Here is a 19,959-nt window from a genome sequence, read left to right on the forward strand (position 1 = left end):
TACAGTAATTGAGAATTATGTTTTAACGATTACTAGTAACTGGTTAATTACATGTAATTGATCAAAAGAATTTTAAAATAGGACTAATCGGTTACCAAATTTTCACCCCAGGGCTTTGTCATCCCTACCAAATAAATATCACTGCTGTGTTCACAAACAAGATCTTCATGCAGTGTTTGCACCTCTGGTGTGTCCAACGGTCCGTGTTTGCCAAACACTTACTTTTGTATTCTTTATAGAATCGATGACTATTCGTTATATTTACTTTTTCATACCGCGTACAATGTTTATTGAGGGGGGGGGGGGGGGGGGGGCTAGTGGAGAAGTCTGCCTTAATAAGATTACTAGTGGGAGAAGAATATGTTATGATTTTTTAAAATTATATTTTTACAGTTTATTTTATTTCATTTGGGTTTTTTTTTTTATATATATTACATTATTGTACAATTTTGACCTCCGATATTTAATTTAAGACCTCAACTAAACGCAAAATAATCCTGCGCCGCAAATCGAAGGTTGTCATAAGGGGTGGATCTGTCATTCAGGAAATTTTAATGCATACGATTTCCTGGGCCAACCTGAATACAAATTCTTTATATCTTTAACGTCTGATGTGTTTATCTGTTACAATGGAAACAACCTCCGAGTTCCACACATGTTTTGCAACTTTGAGTTTGTTGCTATTTTAAATGACTTACTCGAGGAAATATTTGAATTTGCAATGTTTGGAAATCTGTGATGTACATGTATTTAACGGCCGTGTTAGGAGATAATGGCTAGGCTTTAGTGTATTAATAAGCGAATCCATACCATAAAATGTAAATGTTTGTATTTGGGTGCTTTGTATACTCTTTACCGGAAGTTCATATATACCGTCCCACACGAACGATAACTCTTACATGCAAACATTACGAAAAGAGGCAATTGTGAAGTATCAAATTAATCAAGCAAAAACTATTGCCTATAGAGTGTCTACAAGCTCAGTGTTACACACTTACATACCCACCCACATACAGTCCCGATACTAATTCCCTCTCGCATTGAGTATTCTGATGGGCAAGTGCCCTGAGGTCATCCCAACCCCCATAATTTTTTGATTGTTCAAATATCTTTAAATTGGTTGAGATTCCAACCCTTCATTCCACCTCCAAGCAAATATATTCTTGTTGAACATGACACAATGCACCAGGTTTTTGTTCTTGGTTTTTCCACCCAATTTGCCCTCAAGATCAAAATGAGAATTCCAAACACTTATTGCAAATCTAGAGGAGTCACCACCAATCATCTCCCAGAAGATGATTTGGCTTCTACATGAAATGTAAGTGGAATTTTGGGAATCAGGTTTTTCTATAGAAAAACATCCATTTTTCATTGTCCAATTGGCCTCTAAGGTGAAAATGAAAATTCTAAATCCGTATTGCACATCTATAGGACACCACCAACTAGATTCCAAAAGCTGCTTTGGTTACTGCGTAAATTTAAGAGGAGTTCTGGAAACCAGGTTTTTGAAGAAAGTGTGACAGACGGATGGACGGATCAGGGTAACAACAATTCTTTAGAAAATGCAGCTATAACAAGGAGTATAAGTTTAGATTTGGTAATGAACAGCCTCTGAGAAATCTCCATACAAAATGTGTCGACACATACAATAATAGCTCATTATAAGTCTGGTTATCTTATTTTTTACAAAGATGAATAAAATTGCAATAATAAATTTAATGAAAATAAATTTTTAAAAAATAGCTACTAAGTCTTGTATCAAAAGAGTAATGACCTACAAAATTTTGGTTTAAGTACATAAGAAAAATAAAATGGAAAAAAAATCACTCAAAAACCACAACATTTTGACCTGATTTTGCAAAAATCAAATCTTTAAAAAAAAAAAAGACCATACCTACAAATAACTGATTCACAAAAGTATACTGTATAATTCTTTTATACTAGCATTTGATAAATATGAAAGTCAAAGAAACTTGATGTGGGAGAACCTTGAAAACTACATAAAAAAGAGGATTTTTCTTTCACATACGAATACATCCAAAACACACAGAAGAAAATGGCAGACAGGTATGTAGCAAAACAACCACTTTGCTACAGCAGGAAAATTGATTTCACCTTGAATTCGTACACTAGCTGTTTCCGAGAAACATTTTTCCATCTTTAAGCATGTTAGATTTGCCAATTTAATGCAAGAAATGCAATTCAAGCGAAGTTAACCTTGGTGTGTTTTAGATAGGAATAAACCATCTGTAAGTAAAGGCTTGGATCTATTAGTCAAAAGTCTCAATCTAATGCTGACAGCTTCTATTGCTCACATGTACTTCAGAGATTCAGAGAAAGCCATTTGTTTTGAAGTGTTGAACTACACAATTTATCTGTGTATATGTACTTTAACAACTCTTATGTTCAAGGTAGATAATTCACAAACTGATAGGTTTCCAAAAGAATAAACAACTGTTAAATGCTCTTAACATGGTTAGTTCTGTTGATATCATCATCATCATCTATTCAGAAACGGTAATAAATAACCCACACCTAAACTTTCCATCAGCGTACATGTGCACATACAATGCTTCATAAAGGGGAGCAAATTTAGAGTATGAAATCACTATTAAAGGCTGTCAAAGTAGTGAAGGCATTAGGACACTTGCTTCTCATAAACACAACTGATGTTTGAACCCTATATTAGGAGAGACATGATGGTCTCCTGAGCCCTGGATTAGGAATGGTGTTATGGGAGAGACTGAGGCCTGGATTAGGAATGGTGTTGTGGTAGAGACTGAGCCCTGGATTAGGAATGGTGTTATGGGAGAGACTGAGGCCTGGATTAGGAATGGTGTTGTGGTAGAGACTAAGGCCTGGATTAGGAATGGTGTTATGGGAGAGACTGAGCCCTGGATTAGGAATGGTGTTATGGGAGGGACTGAACCCTGGATTAGGAATGGTGTTGTGGGAGAGACTAAGGCCTGGATTAGGAATGGTGTTATGGGAGAGAATGAGGCCTGGATTAGGAATGGTGTTATGGGAAAAACTGAGGCTTGGATTAGGAAGTGGAGAGACTGTGCCCTGGATCAGGAATGGTGTTATGGGAGAGACTGAAGCTTGGATTAGAAATGGTTGAGACTGAGGCCTGGAATAGGAATGGTGTTATGGGAAATACTGAGGCCTGGTTATGGAATGGTGTTATGGGAAAGACTGAGGCCTGGATTAGGAATGGTGTTATGGGAAATACTGAGGCCTGGTTATGGAATGGTGTTATGGGAAAGACTGAGGCCTGGATTAGAAATGGTGTTATGGGAGAGACTGAGGCCTGGATTAGGAATGGTGTTATGGGAAATAATGATGCCTGGATATGAAATGGTGTTATGGGAAAAACTAAGGCCTGGATTAGGAATAATGTTATGGAAGAGATTGAGGCCCAGATTAGGAATGGTGTTATGAGAAAAACTGAGGCCTGGGTTAGGAATGGTGTTATGGGAAAGACTGAGGCCTGGATTAGGAATGGGAGAGACTGAGCCCTGGATTAAGAATGGTGTTATGGGAAAAACTGAGGCCTGGATTAGGAATGATGTGGAAGAGACTGAGCCCTAGATCAGGAATGGTGTTATGGGAGAGACTGAGCCCTGGATCAGGAATGGTGTTATGGGAGAGACTTGATGATCACTTGCTTGGATACTCAAAAAACAACCAACCAGTATGCAATGACAATTAATTGGTGGTAAACCATAGAAGTATTGGGGGTGTTATTTCCTTAAGAAAGTCCATCATGCATAAGTTTCTAGAATGACTGGAGATTTTAGACAATGGGTAATAGTGTTGAACAATACAGACATGGCAGATTCACATTGGTAATTTTGAACTCAGCGTGTAGGCATGTAATTTGCTCTTCATTGTCAGTGTTCAAAATTCATGATATTATCATTGTTCAAAATTCATGATATTATCATTGTCAGTACATGTATTCAAATGAATAATTTGAATTTATCTTTTAAACAGTTTTTATTACATAGTTTGGATAAGCATGTAACATTTTTCATTGGTTTTATTCTAATTATATCCAGTGGCATAGAAACCAATCTCAGTCCTAACCTCTGAAAGCATTCTTGACATTTTTCATTTCAATATTCAAAGTCTTACAAAATTGACTCTCTTAATGCCATAGTAAATGATTTTTATATTGTGTTATTTACTGAAATGCATCATGACAACAAAAGTTTGATTACAACATATCTTTTGATGGTTTTAATAGTGTTTTTCGCACAGATTGAACCTCAAACAGAGACACGGTCATCATTAATACTCAAAACAACAATATACGAGCCTGTAGATGGACAAATCTTGACCCTGCTAACATGGAATTTATTTGGTTAGAAATTGGCAATCCTCAAAAATCTAATGTTGCATTTACCGCCCATGCAAACTTTGTTTTTTGGGGAAACTTCTTAATTAGTGGTCTTTTGATAATCAAGCAAGTTGTACAAGAAAATCCTAATTAGTTGGTGATATATAAATGTTGACCTTTTCAATTATCCATACACACACACATCATATATGATATAAAATTCAATTTTCACCCTGTTAACAGAATCAACGACACTATAAATCAAAAATCGCAAACTTCAGTCGAACATTCATACACTCTGTTTTTACAATACAAAGCATAAACGCATTGGGTCGGAAACTTTGTAGATGTATAACTTAAGATCACAAAGCAACATTCTTATCTTTTACTTTGAAATCATATGTATCAGCTTATGTTGTGGTTGTATAAAGAGGCAGATTTTGAAAAGCTTAATAATCATAATCGAATGTGACTGGAATAGCTTGATCAACGATGCCCAAGATGTCAATACTGCAACAGAAAATCTAAAACTCAATATCTGTATTTTGTACATGAATGTCACGTGCCTCAATTTCTACACCTGAAGGATAAGCCCAGGGCTTCATGGCCATAAACTGAGAATATACTGAAGTCGGAATTAAAAATTTATATATATTATATACAATTGGCTTGCTAAAATTACATCAACACTTTATTCACATTTTGAACCATAGTGTGCCAATACAAACATGTTTCATACCGATTGTTAGGCTATTCTTGGCGCACTGATTCTGACTATGGATTACTCTGTTTTCCTGATCAAGATATAGGACTCACAGCAGTTGTGACCGGTCGACAAGGGATGCCTACTCCTCCAAGGCACCTGATCTCACCTCTGGTATATTCAGGGGTCCATGTTTACCCAACTCTTTATTTTGTATTCCTTACAGGTGTTATAAGATTGATCACAGTTTGTTATCTTCACTTTTACATTGAAATCCATTTCAAAATAAATTTTATTGACCAATAAATATTGATGTTACATAATTAAGATCAATTTAAAAATTTGACTTAAAGGGGCATGGATACGATTTTGGCAACAACAAAAATTACTTGCAAATGGATATTAATCGATTAAATATGATTGTGTTTGATATGCATAAAACATAGCAACTTAAACCTTAATTTCAAAAACTGACCCAAAGATGTCTTTGAGACATTTAAACTTTTCACTTTCAAAACAAGGCACAAGTCCTGTTTTTGTTTACATGTTATTCATGTATGACTCTGCTAAAAGGGAAAAAAAGCTTTTACAACAAAAAATTTCAGTTCTTACTTCTTTGTGCTTGCTCCCTAAATTGATTTAACAATAATCTTTGTCAAAATGCTGAATGCTACTGACATATCTTTAGAAACCTTGGTGTTCTGACCTATGTATGTGGTTATCAGTCCTATGAATTGCATGCACATTTGTTTCCGCTTAGTGATACAAACCAACACTGTTTGAAAATACGATTTAGGGAGCCGGGTTTTATGTAAATACAAATTATATCCTGTGTAGAAATCTTTTTAATCCCCTTATTTATAAAAGATCTTTATTTCTAAAACAAAAAACTGTCACTTCTATCGATCAAAAATTGTGTCCATGCCCTTTTTAAGGTTGATCGATCTTCATGTGATGTCATAGGTTTTTGCAAAAATCTTAATTAAATTTAACTTTGTGCATGATAGAAATATATTTTTCAGAGGAATTTTATTCACTAGATTTAAATAAAAAAAATTTGGTAAACTATTGAGAGTGAAAAAGTTTATATTTTCCATAGATAATCAATTATTTATAATGAAAAAAATGTCAAGGGCAATAACTCCTATGCTGGTATTTCCTCCACTGAATGTCTATTATACAATGATATCCCTAATATCAACAATTAGTTTATACAGGGTTTGACACTAAGGCACATCCGACCGACCGAGTCTACTACTAAATGATAGGTCCGGTCGGGAAAAATGTCGATTTACTAGTCCGACTGGTCGTGTTTAAAAAATTAACAAATGTAAGAAACTTTACTTTAAATCATAAAATACTTTATTCTTTAAAAAAAATAACTGTAAAGAGTTTGCAAGCAATTTTGAACCGCATGATGACATAATCTCTGCTTTTAGTTTATTAAGTCGCGGTCATAAGTGATGTTCTACGACATCTACATAATGTTAATGTGTGTAAAGTTATGTTTTGTTAAATAGAATTATTGAATTCATTTTCATTAAAAAAACCCAAAAAACAGTTCATTTGAATTGAATATAAGAAAGTGTTTATCAAATTAATGAATTACGTCGTAAACAGCAATTTTACGGTGTTTACATACACTGTATATATGTGCGGGAATGTCAATTATCGTCCTCAAGGAAATCAAAATATATCCCAAGAATGAGAAAAAAGCACGAAACAAAGCAGGGCTTATGAAATAGAATTTTTAAAAAAATAATGAGGTCATTTTATTCTAAATGGATTAAAGAATTTCCGTGCCGGTAAGAATTTAAAGAAACTGAAAATATGTTTGAAAGTAAAAGCATCAAATTGAATGACGAGACTAAAGATTTTTTTGAGACAATTAAATGCATTTTAGTTCAAACTTAACGTTTGTCATTCAAATTGAGTATTTAGATGTGGAGAATCTATCAGATTTTTTCTGGAAAGTTGGTCAGGGCTAGTGGATGTAAGGTCAGGTCTAGCAAAAATCATTTGAAGTAGCCCGATTGGTCTATAGTGCTCAAAAGAGTTCATGTGAAACCCTGTTTATACATATTTATATACAGAAATGTATTTAGCAGTTTTTCTAAACTGTTGACATTAAAAATTTGTCATTCTGACAAGTTTTTATTTATTTTTATTATTCTGTTTTATGAAAATGTGTGATTTTCTGATGTTGACCTATACTTCTGTTTTTGTATGTCTGACATCTTAAAAAGGGTGGCAACCTATACATTTTCTTTGGTTATTAATCAAATTAAACTATATTGAGTGGAAATCCATACAGTTTTTCACTTTCAACCATTAATATTGATAAGTCACATGAGGGTGGGGCTACCTTAAGTCTCTCCTCAGTTTATAGTAATTTAAACATTTCAGTTCTGTTGGAATTCCCAGCCATTAAAATAGAAGTACTATATTTGTCTGTATTATATGCACATTGTTAACTACTGCAGAGTCTTCATGAGGAAATGCCTATTATTAGAGTTTGTAGAGATATCAAAGGAAAACACATTGAAAATGTATAAATACTAATACATAGTAAATATAATTAATATCAATACTACCTGTCAATAAAGCCATAGGTCTTGATTGATGCTAAACTCTACTTTACAATCTGTTACAAAACCACTGTGTTATTTAACAAGTCATTGATTGAAAATGTTTCCCCAATAATTGGAAAATTACTCATGTTTTACCTCTGTCTGATAAAGCAACCAATTATAGGCCAGTATCCCTACTGAGCTGTGTTAATTAGCAAATATATGGTAAGAATTATATTCAAACACTTTTACAATTATTTTCATCAAAATACCTTAATCTTTTACAAGTTTCAAGCAGTTTTTTTTAATCTGGTCATTCTTCTGTTTACCAGCTACATGAAACTTATCACAGCATTGCCAATAGTGTAGATGACAGAAACTTTGTTGAATGGTGTTTTAGGATCTGTCTAAAGTGCTTGACAAGTTACAGCAAAAATGATTACTTTTTAAACTACAAACCTTAGATATATGTGGTAACACTCTTAACTGGTTTGTAAGTTACTTATTTAACAGATGACAGAGAATTATGTATAAAGATATATTACCATATAGTACAATTAAATGTGCTACATGTAGCTGGTGTACCACAGGGGGTCAGTCCTTAGCCCTTGCTTTTTCTTATTTATGTAAATGATGTTGCAGAAAATATCATTTCATTGTGTAGACTATTTGCAGATGACAATTCATTACAATGTCACAAATATCGAATTTATTTTGAACCACAATTTAGAAGTATTCATCTTGATAGATTGATAGATGGGTATCCAAATAACTGCAGAATTTCAACCCTTCTGAATATAATGCATGCTTTTTCACACAAGATCACCCCCCCCCCCCCCCTACAACTTTAATTCCAGCAATGCCAAATTGAATTTGTGACATCTAACCATCTTCACTAGCCAAGGGTTTTTGGTCTACTCTGCTCCCCATTGGCGAGTAAAGATGATGTCTAACAAACATTTAGGATTATTTTTTAGTCAGGATATTAGCTGATCTAAATACATTTATAGAAATTAAAGATATGCTTGAGTTCCTCATTGACAATATCTCTGTAGTCTTTGGTTATCAGGCCTTCCAACAGTCTGTTGGAATTCCCATGGACACAAATAGTGCTCCTTTGTTAGCTGACCTGTTTTTATATTCTTATGAAGCAGAATTTATTCAAAAACTTCTACGTGAGTAGAAAAAAATCTCTTGCTGTAGCCTTCAATATGAAATTTAGATATATCGACGATATTTTATCTATCAACAATCAAATTTTTCACTCATATGTCGATTCAATACATCCCGTGAACTTGAAATTAAGACACCACAGAGTCAACCAAGTCTGCTTCACACTTTGATATTTTATAAAATAGATACTAACGGCAAACTAACAACTAAACTTTATGATGAGTGGGATGATTTCAGCTTCTCCATCATTCACTTCCCATATTTATGTAGCAATATTCCATTATCACCTGCATGTGGTATTTACATCTCTCAATTGATTCCATATGCAAGAGCTTGTTCTGCATATGATCAGTTTTTAAATCGAGGCAGGCTAATGACAAACAAGTTGATGGTGCAGGGATTTCAAAATCTTGTTTAAAGTCAGCATTTCACAAATTCTATGGTCGTTTTAATGATCTAGTTTGCCAATACAACCTATCATTAGGTTAAATGCTGTCTAATGTGATTCATAACGATTGTTAGACCATTCTTGGCACACTGATTTTGACTACAGATAACTCTGTTTACCTGATCAAGATATAGGGCACATGGCAGGTGTGACCGGTCGACAGGGGATGCTTACTCCTTGTGGGCACCTCATCCCACCTCATCCAGGGGTTCAATTATTTGCCCAACTCTCTATTTCGTATTGCTTGTGGGAGTTAGGAGATTGATCACTGTTCGTTATTTTCACCTTTCATAGCATAGTTGAAAAGGCTTATCAAAGATTAGGTCTTCTAAGAAGTTGAAATTCTCAACATTTGCAGAAATACACATACACTATCTAAAATGTATATTTACATTTATTAGACCACTACTTGAATACTCCTCTATCATTTGAGAGAGATATGTTGAAAAATTTGAAAACGTTCATATCTACTTATGGGATTACTTATAATATAACCAAGAGATCTGCTTTGTTACTATATCACATAATCAAGAGATTCACTATGTCACTATATTAGGAAACAGGTTGGGCTCAACTCTTTCAAAAAGGTGTAAGTTAGGATGGCAAAACTAACCACTATGTTTAAAGTGCATCATGATTTCATTTCTGATTATCTAACAACAACAAAATACAGAATCAAATTATAATACATGGAATAAGAGGATTACACTCTTCCTAACTGAAGACTTGAGATGAGAAAGTCATGAAATCTTGTGATCCCTAGCTGACAAATTATCAGTACACCAATGGAACAATTTAAACATATAAACCAAAAATAGCCCATTTTTTAGTACCTTCAAAACACAGTATTAGAAAGATCCATAACTTAACCCCGATCTTATTTCTGTCGCGGAAATAGGAGACTAAACATCAAACACAGCAGCATGTTGAAGTATGAGCTACATAGAAGAGATTTTGCTGAAAATCCCATTTGCTTGTGTGGTTTACCAGAGGACTTGTATCATAATTTTCTTTGCATGTAACACATATAATCATACTAGAAGCAAATCATTCAGAAGTCTCAGATACCTATTATTTATTGTCATTTATTTCTGTAGGGAGACGAAGCACAAAATGTTGATATCAACCAATTAAAGAACTTGTGAAAGTTTAAATGTATCATTAGTCAAAATATAATAGCATGATGCTGTTCCAGTATTCTTGATTTATCACAAAACACAAAGAATTCTAAATATCAGAATATGATACCAAACACACATTTTTCCCTATCCTACGTGTAATACAAAAAATTGTAACAATATTTTCAATTAATATTAGAAATAGGTTTTGAAATAATATTAACTGATACAGTTAATAAAGTGAAACTCATCTCCTAATTGCCATTATGAGCACATAGCGTAAGACTCTTTGGGGCCTTATGATCGATATTCTTATAACGACCAAATTCGATATTTAATCTACGATTAGAAATTCTAAACTTAGTTACATGTATTTGTTTTCTAATTTTGAAATCAATTGCTTTTGTCGAGTATATGATTGCAAACCAAATCCATCAACAACATACTGAAAACAGCCCTTTTTCCAAAAAGTTGACGCACACCGCACGCCACACATATGGCCATATGATTAGCTCTTTGAGCCTTCGGCTGAGAAGAGCTAAAAACCAGTAAATTATAGCAGAAAGGAATATTCTGGATACTAAAGTAAAAGAGGGAAGCCTCTAACTATAAAGGGGGAAGACTGGCTATATAGTGAGACGTCCCTAGGAGAAGGCTCACTATATAGCCAGACTTCCGGGAGAAGTTTCACTATATAACACTCCTAGTTTACACCAGTCATATAGCGAGTTTACATCAGTCATATAGCGAGTTTACATCAGTCATATAGTGAGTTTACACCAGCCATATAGCGAGTTTACACCAGTCATATAGCGAGTCTACACCAGCCATATAGCAAGTCTACACCAGTCATATAGTGAGTTTACACCAGCCATATAGCAAGTTTTCATCAGTCATATAGCAAGTCTACACCAGTCATATAGCGAGTTAACACCAGTTCTATAACGAGTCTACACAAGTTATAGATTGCGAGTCTACACCAGTTATATAGCAAGTCTACACCAGTCATATAGCGAGTCTAAACTAGTCATACAGCGAGTCTACACTAGTCATATAGCGAGTTAACACCAGTTCTATAGTGAGTCTACACTGGTTATATAGCGAGTTAACACCAGCCATATAGCGAGTTTACACCAGTCATATAGCGAGTCTACACCAGCCATATAGCGAGTTTACACCAGTCATATAGCAAGTCTACACCAGTCATATAGCGAGTCTACACCAGTCATATAGCGAGTCTACACCAGTCATATAGCGAGTCCAGAGCAGTCATATAGCGAGTTAACACCAGTTCTATAGCGAGTCTACACAAGTTATATAGTGAGTTAACACCCGTTATATAGCGAGTTAACACCAGTTATATAACGAGTTAACACCAGTTATATAGCGAGTTAACACCAGTTATATAGCGAGTCTACACCAGTTATATAGCGAGTTAACACCAGTCATATAGCAGGTTTACCTCAATGTTATACCTAGTTTATCCCAACATTTATGAAAATTTTACCTTAGTTTAACCCAGTGTAATGGAACATACTCCCATCATTATAAGGAGTTTATATTCATGTTTTACACTCTTCATCTCAGTACTATAAAGAGTTTACCTCAGAATTATAGGTAGTTTATCCCATTGTTATTAGAGAGATAAATTACCTCAGAATTATACACAATTTACCTCATTGTTATGATTTTCTCTGTATTATAGAGAGTTTACCCCATGATTACTTAGGGTGATCTCAGTGATATAGAGTTTATCTCAATGTTGTAGAAAATTATCCTCAATATTTTTAGAGAGTTTATCTTAGTGTTGTAAAGAGTTTATCTTAGTGTTGTAGAGTTTATCTCAATGTTATAGAGAGTTTATCTCAATGTTATAGAGAGTTTATCTTAGTGTTGTAGAGAGTTTATCTTAGTGTTGTAGAGTTTTTCTCAGTGTTATAGAGAGTTTATCTCAGTGTTATAGAGAGTTTATCTCAATGTTATAGAGAGTTTATCTTAGTGTTGTAGAGTTTATCTCAGTGTTGTAGAGAGTTTATCTTAGTGTTGTAGAGTTTTTCTCAGTGTTATAGAGAGTTTATCTCAATGTTATAGAGAGTTTATCTCAATGTTATAGAGAGTTTATCTCAGTGTTATAGAGAGTTTATCTCAGTGTTATAGAGAGTTTATCTCAATGTTATAGAGAGTTTATCTCAGTGTTGTAGAGAGTTTCTCTCTGTGTTGTAGAGAGTTTATCTCAATGTTATAGAGAGTTTATCTAAATGTTGTAGAAAATTAAGCTCAGTATCTTTAGATAGTTTACCTCCGTGTTATAGATATTGATTTCCGCGGGTCTGAAGGTGTGTGTACAGAGTTCTATCTTCGTGGGCTCAGTGTTGATGGCATTCATGAAGAAGGAGATGTCCAGCTGGGGGTTGACCTGTCGACAAACCCTCAACATCTCCTTAAACCTGTGATGCTGCTCATCTGCCTGGAAGAAAGACACCAGTCAAATTAAGACTAATTCATTATAAAAATGTTACAGTTAACTCTTAATGGCTCAAACTTCCATCTTTCAAAGTTCTTGATCATCATTGTCCCAATTCAAGTTACTCTATATAAATAAGCAAATTTACTCTTGATCTCTTTGGTTTGAAAGAGAGTATCGCAGCCTTATGTGTGGAGAGAACTGAGTCCTAAGTAAGAACTCTTGATCTTCCCATCTCTTTAAAGTTTTTGATTTAGGTACCTTTTAACATACTTCATTGTTTTTCACTCTTTTTATGTTGAAGTGGTGGTAGCATACATAAACCACCAATCAAGCACATAATTATTTCCTCTTGGACCTTAGAATTCCTGGGATGGCCTGGATGTTGTTTTGGTGTTTACAGATAGGCAACACAACACCAGAGCTTCTTTTGAGGTATATAGGTATATGATTGTTTAAGGAGGAATGCTACACCAGAGAAATTTGATATGGACAAAAAGTGAGGGATACATGTATGTACAACAATATTTTGAAATTGAAAACTTTCAAATTTACTTCATTTACTCAAAAAATGCAGTTTTAGTAGAAAGCAATCTGGAAAAAAATTTAAAACCCCTGCTGGACTCAAACCCACGATCTACAGTTTACCAGTCGACATGCTAACCTACTAAGCTAGTCAGCTAGGCAATGGTATCTGAAATGAATAGACAAATATTGCTGATATTTATATTTTCATTCATGTTTCAAAAGGAGGTCGGCCAGATGTAGAGTACCTCCTTAAATTGGTCAAGTTTTAACCCTACACCTGTGCTTTGTAGGTTAGAACAAGATAACTGATTACATGTAAATGTATAACTTTAAGGACAGCCTGACAAATGTACTATGCTGTGTAATTTTGAAGTTTGTTTTCACAATGAGACTGTAAAATTTTGAGAAAATTATTTAAATACATCCCCATCACCTATTTTCATCACAGTCCTAGTATAGCAATTATTGCACAGCATCTTCTCTCTCAAGACCGCTAATCAGGGATACAATCTGATGAAAAGACCCACTCAAAGAATAAATAAATACATAAGCTTTGAAAAAAACTTTTTTATTTATGCAAGATATAGTTATGTGTTGTTGAAGATGTGAAGGAAAATGTGTCGATCTTCTGGTTCTATATAAAACCTAAACAACCACAGTCAGACCTTTAATTTCCGTGATTTAATCAAACAATAAAATGCTTTCTTTATCGTTTTATCGGGTGATGAAGATAGCAAGCATTGCAGAAAAAATCGATAACCCGCATTAGCGGGTTATGCAAATTTTTTCTGCAATGATTGCTACTTTCATCACCCAATAAAACAATAAAGAAAGATGTGTTTTATTGTTTATATTTGTATGTACATATTTAAAAAGTGATCTAAATTTAATCATACATGTATATATCATAATGTCATATCATTGACCCATTCTTTCAATACACCCTTTGACCTTGACAATGCTCCATATTTGGTAATGATTACGCCAACAGGTGGTACTAAAAAACCGGATGGAACTAGTTTGCAACAACCATTATTCATTGTCTACGATGAAAGCAATGTCAATTTCAAAAGAAATATAAGAGAAAAGATTCAGTGAATGTAAAAATATTTCAATCTTCAATCTCTCTTGATCTCTCAAAGTTTAATCAAGGTTCCCTGAACTTCGAGGCATCAAGAGTCACCTATATTCTAATTTTTAATATGAGTATGCAGGATTTAATACTCTATTGATGGTGTAATTTTGAGGAAAAACCCTAAAAACTTTGCATGTTTATAATGAGAATCAATAACTTTGTCTTTTCATATTAAATACCATATCCAAATTTCACACCTACATGCATAGTTATATTTCATAAGAAACCTCTTGTACCAGTCTGTATGAGCATGATCAATTATTAAAAACACTACCAATAGTTAGAGTTCAGGCTTTTAGAAACCCACAATCAATTGTCAGTGATAATTGGAAAATTACAAAAAGAGGCATCACCCCAATCCCTTAAGAAGACAATTTCACCACACACTTCATCTATTACATAATACAATTAACAAATTGACAGCATACCACAGAAGTGTTGCAAACTTATAATGCAGACATGCCTTGATACAAATGACATGACATTGCCTGAAGTTCATATCTCTCTTATGCAGTAATTCCATAACAATCACTAGAAGAAAAGTCATTGCCTGACCTTGAAATCAACACCACATACCAAAGTAACCTTGAACTTGGCAGCATAATTGAGCACTACAATATGCCAGTTTCAAGATAAGAGCTCTTCTGTGTAGGAGGTGCATTAGTGGAATTTTGAATGCCTAAGTGGGACAGAGTGGACCTACAGTCAGAGAGGAAGATGATAAAATGTATTAAAAGCGGTTAAATATCTAAATGTAGGAAATACAAAATACTATCGAAAGAAATATTTTACTGAAGTGGAAACATAAAAACAATATGTTATTATTTGCAAATAATGTCCTAAGTGATTTTTCTACATTTTTTACAAGGGTCCTGTGGCTTTTGAATTGGGAAAAATTGTCAACATTTCAGTCAAATTGGGAAAAATCTATTTTGTCATAATTAAATTTTAAAATCATATCAAACATTATATTATCTTTATTTTACACATCAAATTTTCTTTAACCTTCTAAAATTTTCAACTATTCTATCCAAATCATCATTCCCATAACTCTTTGTTAATTAAGTCTTATGTGTATAATTCTCATTGAATGTTTATTTTTTTCATTTAAGGAATGAATTTGTTATTTTTTCGTTGGATTCCACGAAAAAAAAGACGGAAAACTGCATCATTGTGTGTAGCGCATGATGCAAAAGTTTTCCGTCTTTTATATAAATAATAAATTCATTCGATCGATCCTTATCATTTAATATTTTCAAACATTGAGTTTATATGATAAAACATTATATGATCCGAGTTGAATTAACAAGTTATTCTTGGACTACATTCTATGTCATTTTGAGATGGCCATAGTAATTTGTGAATACACAACTTTAAAAAGAAAACTAAATCCGTTAGGCCTAATGGCGACTTTCACAAACTGTTGTTTACTGTTGAGCGAATGGGTTTCTTGTGGACTGAAGAATGCAGTTTTGAAAGGATGAGTTAGAGATAAGTCCTGTTGAGAGAAAATTGCTGGAATTTTGTTGAGTGGAACTGGAATTAAGTGCAAAGTTCGATGTCAGTACTAACGGAAAGCGTGGGACACGTGCATAATCATGATGTGGGATGCCAGGTAGGGTTCTCTTGAGGGTTGTAACAACTTCCAGGTGGACAAGTGAGTGTTACAGAGGGTTTTTCGAGTTTTATCAGTGAATTTCTAAGGCGTCACAGCTGTTGTAATGTCGTACGGAAGCCTCATTTCGGTGCCCACTCATAAACATATTATGCCGGCGTTCGAAACCATAGTCGTTAAGGGCTACGATATTGCAGTATCTCTGAGACAGTGTGCGGTGTATCTGGTATTTGGGTTCGTGACATGAAGGAAGTTGTCGCAAAGTGCAAACTGGACTATTGTCATCCCCGGTTGAATACATTTAACTCTCAGCCCAGAATTGCAGAAGCAGACATGTGTTGTTGTTATATTTGGGGGTGGGGGGGGGGGGGTGGGGGGGGTGGGGGGGGGGGGGTGGGGGGGGGTGGGGGGGGGTGTCCTCAAATAGCCATGTTTATTTTATTTTGCATAAATAATTATTATTCATATTTGATATTTGTTTGTTTAATAAATTTATATACATTGATAGAATTGTTAAGTTTTTCTTTTCAGGATTCCCTAATCTATATATAAATATGAAGCATCCAGAGGAATCCCCAACATTCCAATAGAAAGTATAGTTCCGGCCATTTATTTTTTTTCCCATTGAATACGATATTCCAATAATTTTTCAACCAATGAAAAAGCGTGTAACATGTAAAATTAAATCATGGTGTACGTTTTCCTTTCATGATTTTATTATTGGGAAAAATGCAAGCTAAATTGGGAAAAAATTAGCAATTTTTAGGAGGGGAAAGGGCTGAAATTCAGACCCAAAATGGGCCTTAAAAAATCACTGGACTCCTGGATATGATAATTTGTATGAGCAATGAAATATTGTGATATGATAAGAAATCCATGTATTTAATTACTTCCTGAATACATAGTTTGTGTATCAGTAGAATTCAAGTGATGGAGCTGCGTATGAGAAATTTATTGAGCAGATTCACTTATGCAGTGCAGTGATGAATATTTATCCCACTCCTGCATGTAAACAATGTGTTTCGTGCCTTACTATGTACAAGAGTTCTTGAAAGGAAGATAACTCAATTGTATCTCGAAATTGGCATATTCTGACACCCAAATAACATTACTACACATTAAAGGTGTGGCATCCTCTTACTGGGCTATTCTAAAATTTGAAGTCATTCCATGCAATGGAAGAAAGTTATAGCCCAGATAAAATTCTAACATCTCTTTGCCATCAACTTGGTGACATGACCTTGATTCGTTTTATGCCAGACAGATGGACAACTATGTCAAATTCAATATTTCCCCATCCCTTTAGGAGTATGCATACCTGTCATTGACCAATCAAGACCGATTTAGTTGACCGTGTTTAAATCCATGTATTGCATAGAATTCTTATCTGACATTTGTACCTTTCCTAGAAATGTTTTGTCAAAATAATGAAGAATTCTCAGAGTTAAATCATTCCTCAGGGTACCTTGATCCTTTTCTTGAGGTGTTTGGTGTTCACAAGAATTCAGGAGACCATGAACAGACTCGAATAAAACATTTCTATTCAGTATTCATGTATCATCAATCTTCATAGACCCCCCACGAACATTTCATCTAAATGTTGAAATAACAAGGCAACACAGAATAAAATTGCTTGGAAATACCTGTGTTAAAAAGTTTAGAATTTGAAATTTTTTAACTAAAAGTAATTCTAAGTTTCTGGTTGATTAATGATGTAACTGGAAGTGAGAAAATGCAACAGATCAGATCAGGATTCAAACCCAGACCCCCTAGCTGAATCTGCAGTCAGGTGTTCTACCACCTGTCTGACTGCTACAAAGAATTGAAAAGTGATGTTTTGCTTAAAGTATTCTGCAAATTCCTAAACATACACAAGGAATTGATTATTGCATAATTTTGCAAGAAGCTCCACACTTGTGACATAAAATTACTCATATTGCTGGAATACATGTAAAAACTCTTGATTATTAATAGTTCACTCGAACATTCATGTTCTTGCAATCAAGCTGACACCTACTAATAATTTCAAGATGTTATGTACCTGTGTAAAATGAGTAATCTACATGCAGTAATCATTTATCAAAGATCAGTATAGCATTATCTGTTATTTCTACTGAGTTCCCGATTGAAGGTTTCGTCTAAGGGTGTTTGAACATCTGATATGGTTCACATGACTATTATTTAAAGCAACACAAAGAATATCATATGAGAAAGTAACTCGGTGCAGCTCAATGCAGTGGGAACTATGATACCCACCTATATTATTCAAAACTATAATTATCATCAAAAAATTAGCACATCGTGAAATATATTGCAAAATATCTGGAGATTATTCAGGATTATGACGTCACAACTAAAAAACTGCAAAGTGTGAATTTACATAACAATTTTATTTGCTTTGAATTTAATTAAATTAGCATTCAATATTTCATAGTGGGTTTCCTTGAATTTAGCAACTTCAGATTTTTAGCGTAATCAAAGACATATTTTGATAGTTATAGGACTTTGTTCTTTGCAGTAATCCTATAGAATTTCTGAAAATGCCACAATCGGTGCTCTCTTCTTAAACAAGAAACCCACAACAGTTTACTAATTCAATGTCAGAGTTATCTTTCTTACCTTGCTCAGCAGCAGCAGCAACCAAGCCTGGTTTTACATGGGGATGTTAACAGTGTAACTCTTTTATTAGTGATGTCAAGCAACGAAATTAAGGGGAAATACTCGCTAAATGCAAGTTTAAAATTGAAATTGCGAGTAAAAAATCACTAGTGATCGCAACTTTTTGCGAGTGAAAAAAAAAAAGATCTTTTTTTCGGATTTCCTCGCTTTATTGGCTGTACTTTGAAGTTTACAATAATTTTGTCATCTGCATAGAAACGCTTTACAGGTATCACACCGGTAATTGTCCAATCAAAATGAACTTAGTCAATTGTAGTTCCATATATTTAAAGAAATATTTTTCAATTGTAGTTCCATATATTTAAAGAAATATTTTTCAATTGTAGTTCCATATATTTAAAGAAATATTTTTTTCCTTGCGCGATTTTTCTCATTTCCTTTTTTTCTTTTCTCTTAATTTTTGCACCCCTGATTAGGAAATTTTGTGTAATTTGTAGAAATAACCAGGTGTATACAAAGGAACTATTTGCTGTTGGTAGCTGAGGCTACTTCCTGAGGTGTACTCCGGCTGTTTACACACATGTGAAAAACACGTGGATTTGAGGGTAGTCTTGTTTGCGGGTTATTTATTTTCGAAAATGCCGCGTAGGGTGGTGTTTTTCTGATGTCGGCAGACGAGATAGGTAACATAGAACATTTCTGACTGCGTTATTCGGCATCAATTCTGTAAACTGGTTTTTAATGAATTTTTTTTCTCTATAGTAATATATAGTGAAAATAATTACCGGTGTGATACCTTGAAGAATGAATATACAAGTATTGAAAAAGTAAATGTGGATCGAATAAATAACTAAGGCCAAGGTCATCTCAATCAGTCCTACTTCAAGCACACTTCGGACGTCTCAGTGACGTCTGAGTTAAATAGCAAGCATGTTGATTTCGTCCGTGTCTACATGAAACAACACATGACAGAGTTAGTGTCACCGTTTCACGTGGTGTCCTTCTGTACTCTATAGTCAAACACTTCGAGTTCGCGGGTTTTTTTTTCCACTAGAATTTCCAAAAGTTTTGAACATATAGTTTGAATTGGCGCAGTCTTCAAGATTTCAAACCACATGATGTTCTAAATAGGTAGTAGATCTCTGGACAGCGAGTACGCCGCACAATAGTCCGAAATATCTGACGTTTTCCTGGCTTTTTTAATGATTTTGATATCCTGGCACAGTAAATATCAAAATCATTAA

The 19,959-nt window shown here is 34.2% G+C and overlaps 1 protein-coding gene across 3 annotated transcripts in view; it reads right to left on the reverse strand.

The window, feature by feature from the left end:
* The window catches only part of LOC125683546 (nostrin-like), a 149,480-nt gene that overhangs the window by 69,512 nt on the left and 60,009 nt on the right, over positions 1-19,959 (reverse strand). For all 3 annotated transcript variants that reach the window (XM_056140062.1, XM_048924814.2, XM_056140063.1), the window contains one exon: positions 12,654-12,821. In XM_056140062.1, the coding sequence (XP_055996037.1) occupies positions 12,654-12,821 (168 nt within the window). The remainder of the gene's footprint in view (positions 1-12,653; positions 12,822-19,959) is intronic.

Source organism: Ostrea edulis, chromosome 6, assembly GCF_947568905.1.
Source record: "Ostrea edulis chromosome 6, xbOstEdul1.1, whole genome shotgun sequence".
NCBI classification, from domain to species: domain Eukaryota; kingdom Metazoa; phylum Mollusca; class Bivalvia; order Ostreida; family Ostreidae; genus Ostrea; species Ostrea edulis.